Source organism: Cyprinus carpio, chromosome B15 (genome assembly GCF_018340385.1).
Source record: "Cyprinus carpio isolate SPL01 chromosome B15, ASM1834038v1, whole genome shotgun sequence".
Lineage (NCBI taxonomy): Eukaryota > Metazoa > Chordata > Actinopteri > Cypriniformes > Cyprinidae > Cyprinus > Cyprinus carpio.
In genome coordinates this window covers 19,554,790-19,574,505 of record NC_056611.1, presented here as the reverse complement: position 1 = coordinate 19,574,505, position 19,716 = coordinate 19,554,790, and the positions used below count along the sequence as shown (strand labels likewise).

Sequence of the window (19,716 nt, the reverse complement as noted above, 5' to 3'; positions counted from 1 at the left end):
TTGTAGCATAAATAAAAAGGGAGTACACAATCTCATGCAAGATCTGAGAGGAAACTGGAAATAGGAAGAAACAGGAAATAGAGTGAGTTGAAGGAAGTGAGGCCTCACCTGTTTGACACGGTCAGGGTTGACGGTGGTCTGTGGCTGAAGTATGCTAACCGGCTCTGTTTTCTGAGCGCTCTGCGGCATCTCCCGCACCTTCTCTGCGATGAAGTCATGGACGCTGTTCAGCGCCTCTACAGTGCCTTGGATCAAGCAGACACGCTCTGTTGTTCCTAAAGGAGGCACACAAAGAGAATTATAGTTTAGGCTCAATGTGATTTACTGATGTTGTCTAAAGTGTGCTGTAGAGTGATCAATAAAATGCCATTTTTCTTAGTGCAGTGATGAGGTGAGAGCCAAAGGAGCATGTTTTCTGTGTAATAAACTAAAAACTGGTTTCCAAAAGCCACTGCATTGTTCCAACATGCTTCAGTATTTTCCAACTTCATTCTTAACTTTAAAAACAATTTCTTTTAAAATCACATGACCAGCCAATAAATACATATTCTCAAACGCTTTCTCTTATAGATTAAAATTTAGTGCTGTGAAATTGATAAATAATCCAAAATAAAAGTCTGTGCTTGCATAATGTGTGTATTCATGCATATATTTAAGAAAAATTTACATTTATATATATTAATATTTATACATGATTTATATATATATATATATATATATATATATATATATATATATATAATATATATATATATATATATATATATATATATATGGATACGTTTAATCGATTTGACAGCACTAGATTAAATTAATAAGTGTAAGTTCAAGAGAACTGCCATATCATCATATAAAATATAGTAAAATAAAGTCACCCGTAAAATAATTATATAAAGTATACACATATTTAGTGTACAAAATAATATATAAAAATATTTTAAATAATTATTTTCAGATGACCAATAAATTATACACTACTGTTAAAAAATTTGGGGTCGTTAAGATGTTTTATTGAGCAAGGATGCATTAAATTGATTAAAAGTGATAGTTAAAACATTAATATTACAAAAAAAAATCTATTTCAAGTAAATGCTGTTCTTTTGAACTTTTCTATTTAGCAAAAATATTCTGAAACAAAAAGTAGCACAAACTTATCAAGCAGCACAAATGTTTTCAAAATTGATTAAAAGTTTCTTGAGCAGCATATCAGAATGAGTTCTGATTATGTTAAACTGAAGACTGGAATAATGGCTGCTGAAAATTAATAACATTTTAAAATAAATAACATTTTAAAATATATTCAAATAGAAAAAGTTATGTTAAATTGTAATATTTCACAACATTTCTGTTTTTACTCTACTTTTGATTAAATAAATGCAGCCTTGGTGAGTATAAAAGACATCTTTTGAAAATATATATTCTTAAAACTTACAGACCCAAAGGTTTTGAATACACACACACATTTCTAAAAGCATGTATATATATTTTAAGTTTCATATATATATATATATATATATATATATATATATATAAATGTATATATATATAAATGCACATTTTAAAATTCCATTTGGCACCTGTACTCCCTTCCTTTAGTTATCTATCTAGGCATATATTTCCCATTAACCTCTCATAAACATTTCTGCAGTAACCCAAAGTTGTTTTACTACTGCTGGTGTAAGACTGAGGTCGTTCTGCATGTTCTTGCGATTGATGGTGTTTGGAGCTAAAACGCTGATGGAATGCTTTTTTCCTTACATAGAAGCAGCATAAAATATCATCAGCTGACAATACTAGGAATCACTGATAACAGCAGGCTTACTTTCTGTTTTTACTCAACTAAATCTTATAATATTATGGTGCATTGTTTGTATGACAGCCACGTAGTGATAAGTATCATACGTGTTATCAGAGAGTGAATCTGTCAGTCGCTGGGCCATCAATCATATTACACTAGAGACTACAGACATTGTGTTAGGAGACAAACAACCAGCATTAAAGCATCTGCCCATGTAAATACCATGGATCTATGTACATGCAGACTGAAGTTATGGGAGCAGCTGCAATAACAGTCGCCTGGCAATGCTACTATTTTTGGCAGCCTATTCACAGAAAGCCTTCCATTAGACGCCCCAAAGTCTCCACTTTCAATTAATTCTGATACAATATCGGCATTTCGACTCCAGTTCTACAGAACATTAGGTTAAACGCATACACACACGCATACATTCGCCATTGTTTTAACACTGCAGACTCTAAAGGAATTAACTGACTGCGGTTCTCTGATTGGTTACTAATCCTTCTACACTATAACATTTTGCCCGAAAGCGTGCTTCTGGGACATTTATCCTCCAAAACCCACCCGAAATCACACTGCGCCATAACAGAGGCAGTCAAACCTTGCCATTCAGATTCAGAAATAAAAACAAATCCACAAAAGCTTTAAGTAGCAGGGAAGAGGGGAAACAAACTCAACCAGACTGATCCGAAGCCAGGATCTCTTGGCTCCCGAGAGGCTGGGAAGCGAATAGGCCCTTATCGGCATGGAGCAGTAAGGGTTTTCCGGTTTCCTTTTAACCTTCTATTGTTTACTGGCATGAAAATAATTGGGTTCGGTCCCAGACTAGCTATATGAAGCCGTGTTAATACGCTCAAATTGAGGAATCTCAGGATCATGGATGGAATCTTACAAAAAAGAAAAGGTAAAAAAAAGCTTTGCTGAGCTCCCGACAGCTGGCGGCCCGAGAGTAATCTGTGGCAGACCAATCGGGGTGGTAGATTATTAGAGCAGAGATCACCATTGTTTTGACAGGGAGTTGAGAGGGGTAGGGTGTGGACAACACCAGTCAAACAACTGTCAGAGAATGTAGTTTTGAAACATGACTTATTTTGATGGTATAAACATACATGCAGTGAATTCCGCTAAATACCAAATAGCTGCATAGGCACAGTTATGTTGGCAAACAAGCAGAAAGCTTATGTGTTGTGTTGACTGTCTGGATGAAGAGATGCTGGAGAGGTTGTGATGTGTCTGTCGTGAGATACTCAGCAGGATATGGGAAGAGGTGGGGGGAGTTTAGAAAGAGGTCACTGAGGATCTTCTTCCCTCCTGCAAACAGAAGGGTCACTTTCTGACACACGTTTAGTTTTCTGTCCATGGAGCTCACTGAAAGTGATGGGCAGTTTGCTTTACCACCCATCTAAGCACATAAACACCCCCCCCCCCTCCCAACACCTCACTGTCTCATCAGCATCCACACCAAGAAATAGTACACTTAGTAGCCCTGGGCAATATTTTATATATACACAATATTTTCTATATTGTTTGGCTGACATTATAAAATTAGCCAACATACTAAATGAGACAGAATGGATCATGGATATTGTTGGATATTTCAATGGATATTCTTTTTTTTCATCAAAGAATCTTAATAAAACATTAATAATAATAATAATAATAATAATACATGTTTCTTTTGTACCAAATCAGCATATTAGAATGACTTCTAAAGGACCATGTGACACTAAGACTTCAGCTTTGCCATCACAGGAATAATTATAGAACATAGACAACAAAAACATTTCTACTATTGTTTCACAGTATTACTGTACTGCATTGCTGCACCCTTGGTAAGAGATTTATTTCAAAAACATTACAAAAAATCTTACTGACCTCAAACAATAATGTTTGTCTATATGTATGAGTATATATAAAAAGGAAGTTATAAAAATATAATTCTTCTGATAAAATAATGGAATGATCCAGAATGTTGACTGTTCTGGCATCTTTGATATGTTTTCTAAAATAAAAAAAAAGATTAATAAATTAATACATTTTATTACATTAATCATTTTATAACATTATATAAAATAATTTTCTTACATTATATAACTGTTTTTGTATTTTGTTCATTTAGTAACATAAAAAGCAAAAAAAAAAAAAGCTTTTTATTCCATATTTTTATTACACTTCTACTGTCTTCTACTATGAACTCATAGTTCCTCTTATAAAAAATAAGTAGAGATATACATATACAATGAATTTCATGAATTTTTCTGCATAGCCCTAGTACACAGTGAACGAATGCCAGCCGTGCAGGCGGCAGTTAAAAATGTAGATTCTGACACAGGCCCTGTGAGTCACTGTGCTGCTTCTGAAATTAAGGGTTTGGTCTCCATCCATATAGACACAGAGGCTAGAGACTAATAGACATATTAATCACTGATTTCAGAATAAGTGCAAACTTTGTGCTAGTAGCATTTAAAGAAACACTTACGGCTTACAGTACAGACCAAGAGTTAAAACTAAGAAAAGGTATTGGGCAGTGTGGAGGTGTTTTATATAGTTGCCTAGGGAATGCCTATACTTGGCTCTGTTCACTCTTGTGCTAAATTGTTTTTATACAGTTGTTAAGTAGATGAGTCATTCATTCCCTGTTCTTGTTTCTAGATGGAGCAGCTCTTTGGTGATTTAGCTACTGAGAACATTGACAAACATCATTATTGTTATTATTACTGCATGGGCTATCCTATCGTTCTTTACAGGAATGCCCTTTTTTTCCCTAAAATCATATAAAGCAGAGGAGGGGCTGAGGCCTGTTTTGTGTAGTTGTGTGAGTGATGAAGTGTCTGGAAGGCTGTTCTAAAGAGTAACTCCATCATGATTTCAAAAATTGCAGCAAAAGACAATGCAAGTCCATAAGGGCCCCTAAACAAAACCACATGAGCATGTACAAAACATTGACATGTACTGTATGGAATGTAATGTTAGCTCATTAAAAAAAGAGCCTGTTAAACCAGGTAAATAGTGCAGCAATGTATGGTAATGCCTAGATCCTGCTAATTATTTAAAGAGAGGACAAAAACATGGTGACTCATAGCATTTTGGATATTTTGGTCATTTTGTTTACTTGAGTACTAGAGAGATGAATCATTTCATAGAAGGTGGGCTGGTTTAAGAGAAGTATAGATCTGCATTATTTTGTTGGTCATTGTACAGACGTCAGATTGACGTCCATGGCCGGATGTCGTTTTTAAGGTGTGTCAGGTTAAAAATAGTCCAGCGGAAACATGTCTGAAGACCACAGCTCTGTCTAGCTGTTTGAAAAGGAGAATGTATCCTGTGTGAACGCCCTCTAATCTCTCCTCAGAGCGCTGCTGCTGCCACACACTCAGAGTCAGTGTTGCCGCAAATTGCTGTCAGAGTGGTAGGCACTGTTCAAAATGACGCCATAACTAAACCTGAAATAAAAAAATAAAAAAATGTTTTTACATTTGCGTGTAGTTTCATCACTTCTGAGTACTTGGGTATTCTTGTTCATCTCTACTTGTTACAAATAAAAGAAGTGTGCATGGAGAAACCAACTTTTAATTTAAAGGGATAGTTCATCCAAAAATGAACATTTTTCCATCATTTACTCACCCTCATGACATTCCAAATCTGTAAAAGTTTCGTTTTTATGTTGAACACAAAAGAAGATATTTTGAAGAATGCTGGTAATCAAAAAGTTGATGGTCCCCATTGACTTCCATATTTCTCTCCCTACTATGAAAGTCAATGGGGACCAACAACAAAGATTCTTCAAAATATCTTCTTTTGTGTTCAGCATAAGAAAGAAATTCAAACCGGTTTAGAACGACATGAGGGTGACTAAATAATGACAAAATTTTCATGTTTGTATGAACTATTCCTTTAATTCAAGCAAGGTAGCATAGGATTTCTGACAAAAATCTGGGGGAAAAATGTTTAATGTTACATTAAACCATACTCTATAATTTTAATAATACTAATAATTTTGAAAAATAATAAAGCCGTAACCAGGTTTTGTGGTAGATGCTTTGTCCTAAATGATATAAAAACAAAATCAAGTTATGTGTTACATGTTGTTTCCTAAATTAGTTTAAATTAGATTTTTTTTTAAAAATCTATGAGGTTTAAAGTAGTAGACGTTTTCTAAAAAATAATGATGACAAAAAAAAAAATCACAAACATAATCAGGTTTAACGTGCTAGATGTTGTTTCCTTTACTATTAAAGTATAATAGTAATAATAATAACATTCATAATCAGGTTTAAAGCAGTAGATGTTGTATTCTAAACTATTAAGTAATAATAAGTATAAAGCAAGAAGATATTTCTCAAAATTATAAAAAAAAAATAAAAAAAATCACAATTGGGTTTAAAGAGGTAGATGTTGTTACCATAACTATTGTTGTTACCTTTACTGTTGAAACATCTCTACACTGTATCACATTACGAGAAAATTTTGACAAGTTTCCTGATTGCCTTCCTTCCAAATAGTCCAGCAGCAGCCCTAGAGATTCTGTGAACATACGACCCTGCCCATGGATGAGGTTACAGATGTTTCCTGGATTTGGTGTTAGGGGAAAGAAGCGAGAGAGATAGAGAGAGAGAGAGAGAGAGAGAGAGAGAGAGAGAGAGAGAGAGAGAGAGAGAGAGGAAGAATGAGCTGGGAAGGTGGGGGGATTAAAAAAACTCATCTCCCTTTCTCGAGTGACTCGTATTTTCCTGTCTGCTCATCAAAGGACTTCTGATTATAGTGCGAGTCCCACAGGAGTATTTGGGTCATTGTTTCAACATGGAGCACCCACTACGAGATGAAGTGTTGACTGCAGGGATGGGAATTTTTAAACAGGGGACACCTGGGTCCTGTTGGTGTCAGTGTGCACCGTTATGTTAATAACTACATGAATGTTTGGGAGGGGGCCAGTCCAGGCATATGACATAAGACACATCACCACAGCAACTGGCAGACCCTGGAAATATTGTGGGGCAGCTGCTGATGACGTAATGTGTTTTTATTTTAAAACAGAAAGGACGGGGTGTTGCATGTGCTTATGTAATCACCAACAGTAAAGAGGAAGAAGAAATATGGGGATTGGAAATTCGCAGAGAGTTTCCATTCAAATCTCTTTATGCTCTTTGAAACTCTATTTTATAGTCTGTCAGGCTGGATGGACTCTCCAAATGCAAACGTTTCTTTACGGGCCTACACCACCTCATGTAAGCAGTCACTAGGGCAGATGGGAACCTTGCTTTCCAAGTCTTCTTAAAGAGATAGTTCACCCAAAAATGAAAAATAAAACCTCTTCTTATAAATGGATGATTCCATGAAGAACCTTTAACATCCACGGAACATTTCCACTACACCAAAGGTTTTTTATAGTGGACAAATGTTCTTCAGATTTAGAGTTTTAAATATTTAAATATTCTTCACCCTAGGAAAAAATAATAGTGAGGTTATAAACCCCCTCTTTGGGATCTTAATTTTTAAGAATGTACAATGAAATTTAACGGGGTCTAAAACAACATTGGACCCCACTGACTTTCATTGTATGAACAATAAAAAAACACTCTTTTTGTGACACAGAATAAAAGCAAGTCATACAGGTTTGAAACAACATAAATGTGAGTAAACAATGACAGAATTTTCATTTTTGGATGAACGATCCTTTCAGTCAATTCAACCCTGCTTTTCCAATGGAACAAGCTTCTCCAAACAGCAGAGGAAGGATAGAAGGGTCTCCAAAGAATAACAAAGGATCTGGAAGAAAGAGTGAATTCCTCTTCAGTGATGTCAGTCGTATTGAGAAGAGCCGGGTTTGTCCACCCCTTTTCCTCAGTTTGACCTAAGCTGTCCCCAGCCCCCAACATCTATAGTGACGTCGCCATGGTTACGGGGCCCATGCCGTGCAAACAACTGAAGAGATGCCTGGGCTGGGATCCTGTCCTCATCTTTTTCTCTAATGTTCTCTCTCACCCTCTCAAGACCTTCCTCCAAGACCTCACAGAGGGACAAAGACAGAGCGAGAGACAAAACAACAGGCAGCGAGTGAGAGAGACACAGCGAGGAAGGGAATGCGATAAAAGGCAAAGCGAAAGAGATTCTTTATTCAATACTTCCAACACACCAACACAAACAATAAAAAAAAAAATCAGAAATATAAACTAAACTCTCCAAAAAAAAGATGAAGAATAAAAAAAGAGGTGGGAGATGGGAAGGGGGGTCTAAACTTTCCTGCCAGGTGCCTAACACTATTTCAAAGGCTCCTGGGAGCTTTTCCACTTTAGCTTAAGAGCGGATATTCACCTCAAATTGTGTAATCTGTGCATTTTAGATGTGATGTGATTAATTTAGTGCTGTCAATTTAAGAAAAAAAAATGTATAAAAAAAAGCAGATAATCATGCTCCCAGACCTGTGTGTAAAATTAATCATTGGAGCAATTCATAACTGAAATACCACCGTAATGTTCTTATGAGTCATACATGGTGCATTTTTTTTCATTTAAAAGCAGTTGAGGGGGAAAAAGAGCACAAGGATCTCAAGACACGTTTTTCAAAGTGGTGCTCATTAAGTAAGATGCTGAAAAACAATACATATGGCACTTTAGTGCAAATAATTAAAAATAACAACAACAAATATTCTTTTAATATTAAAAATAATGTTTGGTATTATTGTTTTCAAAAATATGCAGCCTACCTACACTACTGTTAAAAAGTTTGAAGTTGGTTTTAATGATTTTGAAAAGCACTTATTTGATTTAAAATAATGTAAAAACAGTAATATTGTGAAATATTATTATAATTTGAAATCGTAACATATTTTAAAATTACATTTATTCCTGATGCAAATCTAAATTTTTTACCATTATTTTATAATTTTATAGTCTCATCCTTCAGAAATCATTCTAATATTTCTAATTATTATCAATGTTGAAAACAGCCGTGCTGTTTAATATTCTTATGGAAACTGTGATAAATTTTTGGTATTCTTTGATGAATAGAAAACATTTATTTAAAAATAAAAATTGTATGTAATGTCTTCATTTGTGGACTTTTCTCTGCAGATTTGTGGAAATTTTGTTCAATTTACTGCCATTTAAGTAATAGTTCACGTTATTAACAAAAGTAACCGAATGATAGCCCAGATATATTTCTTACATTTCACATATGAAATGAATAAAAAAGCCGGGTCCATGAGCTTAGACACTGACTCACTGTTGATGAGGAAATGTCTCAAGAGGCAACTAAGGCCAACTCCACGGGTGTGTTATGCAGATTTCTAAAGAGGGAACTGCATTTGGAGATGGTTAATCTCAAGGGACAGAAAAAAGAAAAGGACACATTTGCCAAAATGGGATGTTTCAAAAGACACATCTGAGTCTGTAATCCTATGTGACTCGCTTCTTAAAGTCACATTTCACAAACCTAAGCCCTGAAGATCACAAGCAGCTATTTACTGCCATAAATCTGCTGCATACAAACCTATAAGTCAAATAAGAATGTGATGTTATTTCTGGATGAACACCTCATGTTCTGACAGACAGTTCTCTCAACGTGAACTCACAAACTGAAGGTATAACAAACTAGTCTGAGCAGCATTTCACTTAACACTCACGACTTTGGCGTTTGCATCATCGATAGCAGCATTAGAGTTATGTCTTCTAATAAAAATATCAAAAGGTATTTTTAGCAGATCTTTTTTTCTAAAAGAGCTACAGTCCCCTGATTTACGACTGCTGACGTTTAAACAGAACAGTTGCCTTTGCCTTGCAGGGGAACGGAGAGAAGGTGTAAAATCCATAGATGCTTTAGTGTTTGCTCCTTGTTAGAGGAGACTCTGCTTTACAGCCAATGAATTCACTGCTGAAATGATTTCAAGTGTTACACAGACTACGGTTTCACTCAGACCTTCCACACTATGTATATCTTTAATTGTTTCTAGACATGTGCATTGAACACTGGGATTGGGACTCAATTGCAAATCCATTGCATCTGTGTTTGTGAAGATTTATCAAAACCATCTATCCTCAAGAGGTTCCTGTGGATGTTTAGTTAGCACATTGGTCCAGCTTACTTATTGTAGCAAGCAACCAAATAACTGCTCAGCCAAATACAAGGAGAACCAACGCATGTATAACAGCTTGTTATACCGAACGCACGCTAACCCGAGTATAATGCCAGACCCACGCGTCAACATGCAGTAATACGCTCATGTTCTGAAAGGTTTGCTTGTTGCACACCTACACAAAAGCCACCTTCATTATTCACCATGTGTCAGTTCACTTCTAAACGTGCTTGAATTAAGCTACAAGAGCAGGAATTCTATCACACTCGAACACACACACACACACACACACACACACACACACACTTAATGTACACCACTGTATCCCAGCGTGCATCTACAATCTCCAAAGGCCAGTGTGGTAACCAGAGCTAGTGTGAATTCCGGGCTTGCACAAATGATTCAAACAGTGACTGATGGTCATCTACATTAGGCTATAGAAGAGAGAGTAACCCACTGGCCCCCATAAATCAGTAGGCTGTGAATGGACAACCCATTTAAGATCCCTCCTCTGCCTCCTTTCATCTTTCCTACCTTTAGTATGAATAATGAAGCTGTAGAAAGGAGAAAAGTGAGCAAGATGATGGAAAGGTTGTGTCACAATCCCTCCGTCATCACTTTCCCAGTTTGCTCATTACATTAGCCAAACTCTTAAGCCATTTGGTAAATGTCTGTCAATACCTCTGTTTTGTCTAATTAGCCTAAAGATTTTTGTGGCATTAAAATATTTCTGATTTACAGTGTTTACATAATCATATGTATTTGATCATATTTTAAGGAGAAAAAAAATAAGGAAACCCTGTTTTACAAAAATATACAATATTTTACTTATAATTAGAATATTTATATTATTTATTTATAAAATTACTTCTAATATGATTATTATCAGTTATATTCTAAAATATTAAACAAATCAATATAGAAATGTATTATTACTGCAATAATACTATTGTAATGTAAAATATATATATATATATATATATATATATATATATATTTAATAAACATAATAATATATTATAATCATTTTATTTTGTAGAACACCACTTTAAAATGACAATATTTGTGTTTTAAGATTTTATAAATTTCCATGCATTCAAGCATTAAACCACAGAGCTGTTATTTTGGTGTAAAAATAGTATATTTCTTCTGATTTACATAATTCACAAGTCTTTTTTCTTTTGTCAGAAAATGCCAGAATTCATATAAATGCAAGAAAAAAAACAAATACCTGCATAATATAGTTTTAGTTATGTTTCAGTTTGAATGGTTTCATCTTGGGTAAAACCAGCTAGCTAGCTAGCATACTGCTAGACTTTAACTGTCCTGTAACTTGGAAAATGAACACTGTGCTTTATAATCTGAATAAACACAAAGAGCTCCATTTGCAAAATGAGCTAAATTCTGAACTGATCTTAGTAAAAACACTTGCGCTTGCACTAGCAGCATTAGCTAACCATAAACTGCAAGCTATTGAGAGTGGAAGATTGCATTTACATGATCAAAAACTCGTATTAGAAAAGCTAAATGAGTATGATGATGCTGAGCAACTGGAAAACGTGAGCAACTGGAAAGCCTGCCATTTTTGCTACAATATCAGAATGCTAATGCAGCCTAGCCTGTTTACAATCCTCAAAATGTTTCCTTCCTAAATCTACATCTAAATGCTTTTCCCGTCCACATACTCAGTGTCCTCAACTCCTTAAGCGCATCTCCCAGTGGAGGGATTGGGTTCCACACAAGTGCTCGGAGCCCAACACACACCTGTCTCTGCTTGCCTGCTGTCCATCAAAGATGTCTAAACACTGCCCGCCTGAACGATAGGCAGACTGAGTCAGCTGGCATGGCTGCTCCAAACAACAAGAGCATACAAACCTGCTGCCACTTTTCCCCAAAGCTGTCATGTCCAAGCGCCGCTAATTGCTAAGAGTCCTCTTTGGTCTGGGCCTCCTCCACTGGCCTGTGAGTCATCTCCTCCGAGCCCATCAAGGCGCCCAGGGCCAGCTTTCTGCTCTGGTTCTTTATCAGTGTTTTCAGTGTCTCTGAACCCTGAGCCAAGTTTCAGCCTCCAGCCTACTTCTTATCACAACACTTTAACACTAACTTCTTATTTTTCGTCTGCTACAAGAGACCACCAGAGGAGCTTTTTTTTTTTTCATTTTTATTGTTCTGTCCCATGTTTTCAGTTTTCTGCTTTTCATAATGTGTATTAATCTGCTCAGAGTTTACTCAACAGATGACCTTATCCATAGCAACGGGAGAATGCCTGCCGTTTTACATCATGCACACAATCTGTTCTCCATTTCGTACAGCTGGAATTCGAGTGAGGCAATGGGGTTGAAGAGCCAAGCCAGGCCGGAGAAGTCAACCTGAAAATGAGACACCCCCACTGCCTTCTAAGGCTCTCAGCACCATGAGAATACACTGACAGGCGTGCAGAAATACAGAGTGTTTGAAATGAACATACACTGCGTGCAGCTGCCAACATATGAATGGATCGTGCATGTGCATGCAGATGTGCAGACAGAAGGCGTTTGTTGTAACGCAGAGCTGGCGGTCCAAAAACTGCACTCTGGTAGCAGCCACGTCACTTCTCAGAAGTCAGTTGGGTTTAATTGAAGAATTGGCTTCTTTTCAATTCATGAGTGTGGATGTGAATTGAATTGGCCACACCCCACATGAAGTTGGACTGGAAGGGCAGGAAGAGGAAATTTCGTGAATAGAATGCAACAGTGCCCACCCACTTTTTCAACAGCCTGGGTTATGGAAGTCATTTTTACATTTATGATTCATAGGGCTTTCCAAATCTTCATTACAGAGTTATAAAACATGAAACACACCAACAAGCTGAATCGCAAGATTTGAAATGCAGAAAAAAGACAAGACAGTTGTGTCAAAGAGGGAAAGAACTACAATTCCATGAACCATTACAAATGACAAAATATAAACTATTGGTTTAAGGATGTTGATTTTACATACAGCATAGAAATAATCCATTTTACATTTCATATAAAATATGTACATAAACAAATATTTAAGTAGTTTGCAGTGCTTCATGGGAGTAGGCAGGCACCTAAAGTGTTGTTTTGGTGCAATTTGTTAGTTTCTATTCTCTGATTGGTCGAGATTTCTTTGCAGAATCATTGGTGATGTTGTTTCTCATCAGGATTCCTGCTGTTAAACATGATAATGATTTAAAAAATAAACTGAAATAATGTGGTCATATATCACTGATTAACAACCCCGTAGTTCATGTAGGTCACCTTTAACACTTCAAAAATCAATTTCCCCATTAAGGAAATAAATAGGATTTTTAACTTCAGAACCCAACCAATATTTCTTTTTTTTTTTTTTTTGCCATTTCTATTCAACTGCAATACAAAATTGCAAATATACTGAAAATACTCCCTAGTGAAAAATAAATATACTGAAAGTATACTACAAATACATTTACATATTTTATATAGTTAATAAAAATACCCTGCAATTGTACTTTTTTGATATACTAAACTGGTATATTTAAAGTCTGCTAAATTCAAACTAATTTTGTACTTAATGCACTTTAATTTTGTGGAAGTTGTGCTGAAATCCAACTAAAGATATGCTGAAGTATTTTTGGTTGTGCTAAAGTGGAACACATTTTAGGCTTAATAATAAGAAATGTGCATTGCAGTTTAATTATAATTTTTATATCAGTCTTGAGCGATATGTCAGTAAATATGGTAATAGATTTGAACTATACTTAGTATGACATAAATGTATTTTAAATATATTATTTTATATATATTATATTTCAGTTCATTTTAAATCTACTCCGTTACATTCAAATTAAAATTGCAATTCCGCATCCTGATTGCTATCTCAGTTTAAACTCAATTCAAATTTAAAAAGTATTTAAGAATTGAAAAAACATTATCAATTTAATTCTGAACAATGCACAACCCTGCTGCTCGGGGACAATCGTGACACTGCCTCAGGTCAGATTGTGCCGCACTATGGAGCCGCTTGACTTGCCATACAATTAGGATTCAGCTCCAAAACCCCTTTAGGCTGCCTTAGGTTAATGTACAGCTCATGTCTAAAAGGACACGATCAGCACTGCCTGTCAGGAGAAGTTTTATTTTGCTGCGGCTGCCAAAATGCACACGTAACCGGAGCTATTATCCAGTTCTGCTGAGGGAGTTTTGGGAGTTAGCAAACGCCACTCCGAATGAAGAAGCTCCCCGTTAGGAAAAGAGAAGCATTACACTTGTTTCTACGTTTAAAGGGTGTTGGTGTCTCACAATCGACTTGGCTTTCATCCTCCTTCCTGAAATTTGGCATGGAGCTCATGGCGCTGGCCAGCCAACCCCTGTGCAGTAAAGTGCTAACATTTCATGACAAAGGAAGCTCTGAAATGCTGCCCCTCTGCCTGCACCTGCCCTGCGTGGGCAAGGGAGGTGAAACAGTGGGTATGGAGCTTGAAAGCACTGATTGTGAAGTCTTGAGCGCACGTGTGGATGTCCCCCCTTTCCGCTTCAGGTTTTAGCATGAAAACTGAGAGGTTAGTAGTCAAAGACAAAGAGGAATCAGTCTTTTAAAGGTACTTTATTCTCGCTTATTTGCTTGATCTCTTTTGGGAAAGCCCAAGTGGTGCATCAACTAAACGTTTTGGGGAACATTTGGCTTTGGTGATAGCTGAGAAGCAAATAGCAATTAGCAATCAGCAAAATAGCAATTAGCAATCCTCTTTGTGTCTGCGGTCGAAGGTTTCATGTGACTGAAAAGGCAACATCATACAGCCTGGCTGCAAGAAGAATATCAAACTATAATCTGTGTTTTTGTTTCACTTGACACTAGGCTAGAAATGACAAAATCACAGGGATGACAAGATATTAGCTTTAGAACAATGTTCCTAAAAACAAAGCCACACCAAATGTTCTTTTGAACTTTACAAAAGAGTACAGTGGCATTACCGAATTTATATACCATCACTCACACATTTGCCTTTTGACATTAATCTATTAAATTATATATACACACAGAATAATCTAAAATAATTATATTGGATATTAAAGTTAATTAAAACTTAAATAAAAACCATTTAAAATGTGTTACATGAAATAAACATTGAACTGAAATTAAATAAAATATAACAACTTTATGTATAAAATAATATTAATAATAATGTATATATTCACAATATTTCAAAATACCTTTTATAATATTAAGCTCTATATATATATTAACATACAATTAATAATAATATAATTGTTTTATTTTATAATTATATATTTTAGTTATGTGAAATAAATGTTAACTGAAATAAAATAAACTATAAAAACTTATTTTAATTCAACTGTGGTTTGACAAGGCCACATTCCTCATTTAGTTTTCATTTAACTACAAACTACAATTAAACTAAACTATCAAACTATATATATATATCTATATCTATATCTATATCTATCTATCTATCTATCTATCTATCTATCTATCTATATATAATATTTATACTATAAATATATATATATATATATATATATATATGTTATACTATAAAACAATATACAATAAATATATTGCATTTAATTTCAAAACTACATATTATTTACTTATTTTGTATGTTTTCTTTGTTGATGGCAAAAATTACAGCTGCAGCAACAAAAGATACCAAGTCAAAGTGACCGAGACAATTGGTTAAGGTCAGCGGGCCGCACCCCTCCCAGTCCTTATGCTATATAATTCTAGGCCATGGTCACATGACCATCTCAGGAGGTCCCCTTGAGGAACAACTGTTCTCTCCAGCTCCAAAGCTGACCCACAAACAGCTCAACCAAACTATGCTCCAGTGTCAAAAGTGATCAAACAGACTCTTTCTCATATGTATATATAAAATATCAGTCATACATTTGGATATCTGTGCATGCATATTCCTAAATGTATGCTATCCAACCCTTAGTCGATGCATAGACACGTGCTACTCTTACGAGGCTAAAGGGGTCAAAGATAATTAGCCATGGCAGATCTGTTGCAATTAATACGAGCATACAGCCGGTGTGTTGAAGGGAAGGTTTGGACAGCTGACGGGGAACGCAGGAGAAATGAATCACTGGTCTAGTGGACTCAAGATGGTAGTGAGAGTATGAGAGAGGGAAAGGGAGTTTGGGGGTCATTCAGTGGCGATTAGAGATTTTGGGAGGCAAATGGGCGGAGCGGGAGGCAGCTGCGGAACTCGGTGCCTTTAGAGGCTCTGTTGAGGCACAGAGGGGGAGCTTTGTCCCTCTCCGAGGAGGCTGGATCTGCTCCAAAAAGAAACCCACCGCCAACACTCAATACTCTTCTTTGTCATCCCTCACCACCTTCCGTTTGAGAGGAAAGGTGCCCCCCTACTCTACACAATGCAGCTTTCCATTGTCCTAATCTTATGTAAGGGGCTTTTCTTATTTAAGCTCCAAATGTCTCAGTGCAAATGCTAAATTGCCCCAGTGCAGGACATGGGCATTAAATGATTTTGCACTTATAACCTCATTATGCAACGGGAGGGAATGCCACAGCAACCGGCAGGCCAGGTGTCATTAGGGTGGATCTGCGATTCTATAAATGTGCTGGAGGCCTTTGTGTATTATGCATAACTTACATAAAAAAATAATAATTTTATTGGCAATTTTTTAATTGTCTGTATTTTAGTTCAGAAATCTAACAAAAACCTTGTTAAATGTAGTCATTTATTCAAGCAAATTAAGCAAATAATTTTTATTCATTATTATAATTTTTTTTATTTAATGTAGTTTAATGTTTTTATTTTTATTTTAACAAATCTCAATGCTAATGCATTAATAATTACAAAAGATATTTAAATAATTTTAAAGATACGTTAACATGGTGACTGATTTTAATTAAAGACTGCTTCTGAATAATTATTCTATGTAATAAGTATCAGAATTCAAATATTAATTATATATAAATCTTTGAGAGTGTCTCTCAAAATTATATGCATTTTTTATTATATCAATTTTAAATATTTTACTGGAAATTTTTAGATTATCTGTATAATTTTAGTTCAGAAATCTAATAAGAACCTTGTTAAAATATAGTTAATGTATTCAAGTACATTAAGCAAATAATTTTTATTTATTGTAATATAAATTAAGCAAATCATTTTTATTTATTAATAATTTAAAACATTTATTTTGGATAAAATGTATGTGTGTGTGTGTATATATATATATATATATACTGATAATGATAAAAATTCATATATTTTAAAATTATTTACTCAGTACAGTTGTTGTTTACATTATGTTTTAAACGGCCAGTGAGAGCAGCAGGACATCCGCCACTGCTTTTTTTCCCTCCGCGGGAACTTCAAAATGGAGGCCCTTCCTTACTGCAGCTAACTCTGGGAGTATGTGGCCTCTCTACGTGACCGGACTGTGAGAGTATCCATCCTTACTGCAGCTAACTCTCTCTTTCTATTTCTCAGACAACACATCTGTCTCGCCCCAAGCCCAGAGGCAGACATCGGCACAGAAGCGAGAGACATCTTTGTCACCTGTCTACCTGCCTGGTGTAGCTGGGGAAACAGAGAAAGACGGCTATAATGATGATGGTAGAGGGGAACCTCTTGCCTCTGGAGCTGTCACTTTAATTCCCATCTCTGAGGCAACCTAGTGTAGAGACTAACAAAGCATGCTTTGTCTCAAAGGGGGTAGTGAGAAACCGTAGGGAGGAGGGCGTGTCTGTGACAAAGGGGGATGGGGGGTGGGGGTGGGGAGTGTCGCCCCTGTCAGCTCTGCACCAAACCCCAGGAGAGGTCCTACCTTTGTGGGACAGATCCTGTGCACCTTGCGTGCAGCTATAAGACATGAGTTGTGTTGCACATGGATGAGGCTGGAAAATCTAATGCAGTTTTTTTTTTTTTTAAGAAATTTTATGGTTTATCAAGCTTTTGTTTACAATAACAAAGCAAGAAAAACTGGTCGCCATGTACCAATATAAAATACAAAAAAAAAATTTTTTTAAATAAAACATTGAAAATATACTATTTAAAATACGATATTGGAGATAAATTTGAAAATATAGGATGCTATTATTTAAAAAATATGTAATATGAACAACAATATATATGTATATATATATATATATTTGCTTATTCAAATCGATATACATTTATGTTACATTTATTCATTTAGCAAGTGGTTTTATCCCAAATGACTCACTTTTGACAAAAGTTGCACGTAAGCTTCTCCTGCCAAAAGTACGTAAATATCTGTGCATATAAATAAAATCTGTCAAGGCCCTGAATTGCTGAGCTTAGAGCGTGGGGGGTGGGTTTTACTGATGAGCTCATCATAAAATGTGCAGCAGATGACAGAGTGAACGCAGCGAGAGATGAGGATGGCCGTCTCCCACTGACACATTCATCATCTCTACTCCACTGACAGCCTCAGACAAAAGCACAGAGACAGGCCCACTTATGTAACACATCAGGACTCCCACTGACACCCAGGATGCATTTTTATAAAAAACAGGACTCGTTCGATACAACTACTATCACTACTATGAGTTACAGGCATTTGCACTATTCACTATGCTATTCACTATGATTGATATAATCATTTATTTAGCAGCATTATTATTAGTAGTTAATTGATATGGGGTTTTCAGGGATTGATATCTTGAGAGCTGGCTGTTCAGGGGCTGATAAAATGCTAATATACTGTATACATAATTTAATGATGGCAACTATAGGCTGAGATTTGTATGTTGAAATGAATTATATATTATAATAACCTAATAAATAAATAAACAAACACACATATAAATAAACTATACGTATATATATATATATATATATATATATATATATATATATATATATATATATATATATATATATATATATATAATATAAATAAACTATATAAAACTATATAAAAAAATATAAAAACTTTATAAAACGTAAAATATTAAATTAAATAAAAATTAAACAATATTTACTTAATTTACTAGGATTTTTGCATTTTTGTATGTTTTTAATTTATAAACTATAATACTATATAATAAATAAATGAATGTATAGACTATCTATCTATCTATCTATCTATATTATTAGATAAGTTTCATACTATCTATCTATCTATCTATCTATCTATCTATCTATCTATCTATCTATCTATCTATTTTTCTATATTATTAGATAAGTTTCATAATACAACAAAGTGTGTGTGTGTGTGTGTGTGTGTGTATCTAAAGGAAAAATTTGATTATAAAATATATTTAATTAAATAAAAAAATTATATTTACATTTTACAACATAAGTAATTTCATTTAGTAAACTATACATTTAAACATTCGTCCTTTCAAAATTTCTATGTGTATGTAGTGTTAAACAAACTATTGTCAGTTTACACGGTGCACAGCACCCTCACTTTTGCCATTTTCCTGTTTCTTTCACTCTTGTTTTTGTCTCTCCATCACCACACACACACACACACACACACACCAACACCTCCTCAGGCAGATGGGAGACCAGCCTGCATGCCTGCACCCCCACCCCCGCCCTCCCGCACTTGAGGAGCTGTGTCGTCAACAATGTCAAAAGCTTCTATTATCATTAAGAGTGGCCCACCACTCCTCTTTGTCCTACACAGTTTAGACACATCATTGACCATTCAAACAACTGGATATTCAATCACACCTCCCCCTTCACTGTGTCATTCCCCTCTCAACTTCTTTCCATGTCTGCATCTTTTTGTCCCTGTGTTTCCGAGGGATCAGACATAACTGCACCGTCACAAATATCTCAAATCCCTTGATATACTCAGTCAAAGACTCAAACATACACAACTCAGAGTCTAATATG

General features: G+C 35.3%; 1 protein-coding gene across 3 annotated transcripts in view; it reads right to left on the bottom strand.

Annotated features, from left to right (window-relative positions):
* The window catches only part of LOC109088449 (RNA-binding protein Nova-1-like), a 54,259-nt gene that overhangs the window by 18,904 nt on the left and 15,639 nt on the right, over window positions 1-19,716 (bottom strand). For all 3 annotated transcript variants that reach the window (XM_042739668.1, XM_042739669.1, XM_042739670.1), the window contains one exon: window positions 109-275. In XM_042739668.1, the coding sequence (XP_042595602.1) occupies window positions 109-275 (167 nt within the window). The remainder of the gene's footprint in view (window positions 1-108; window positions 276-19,716) is intronic.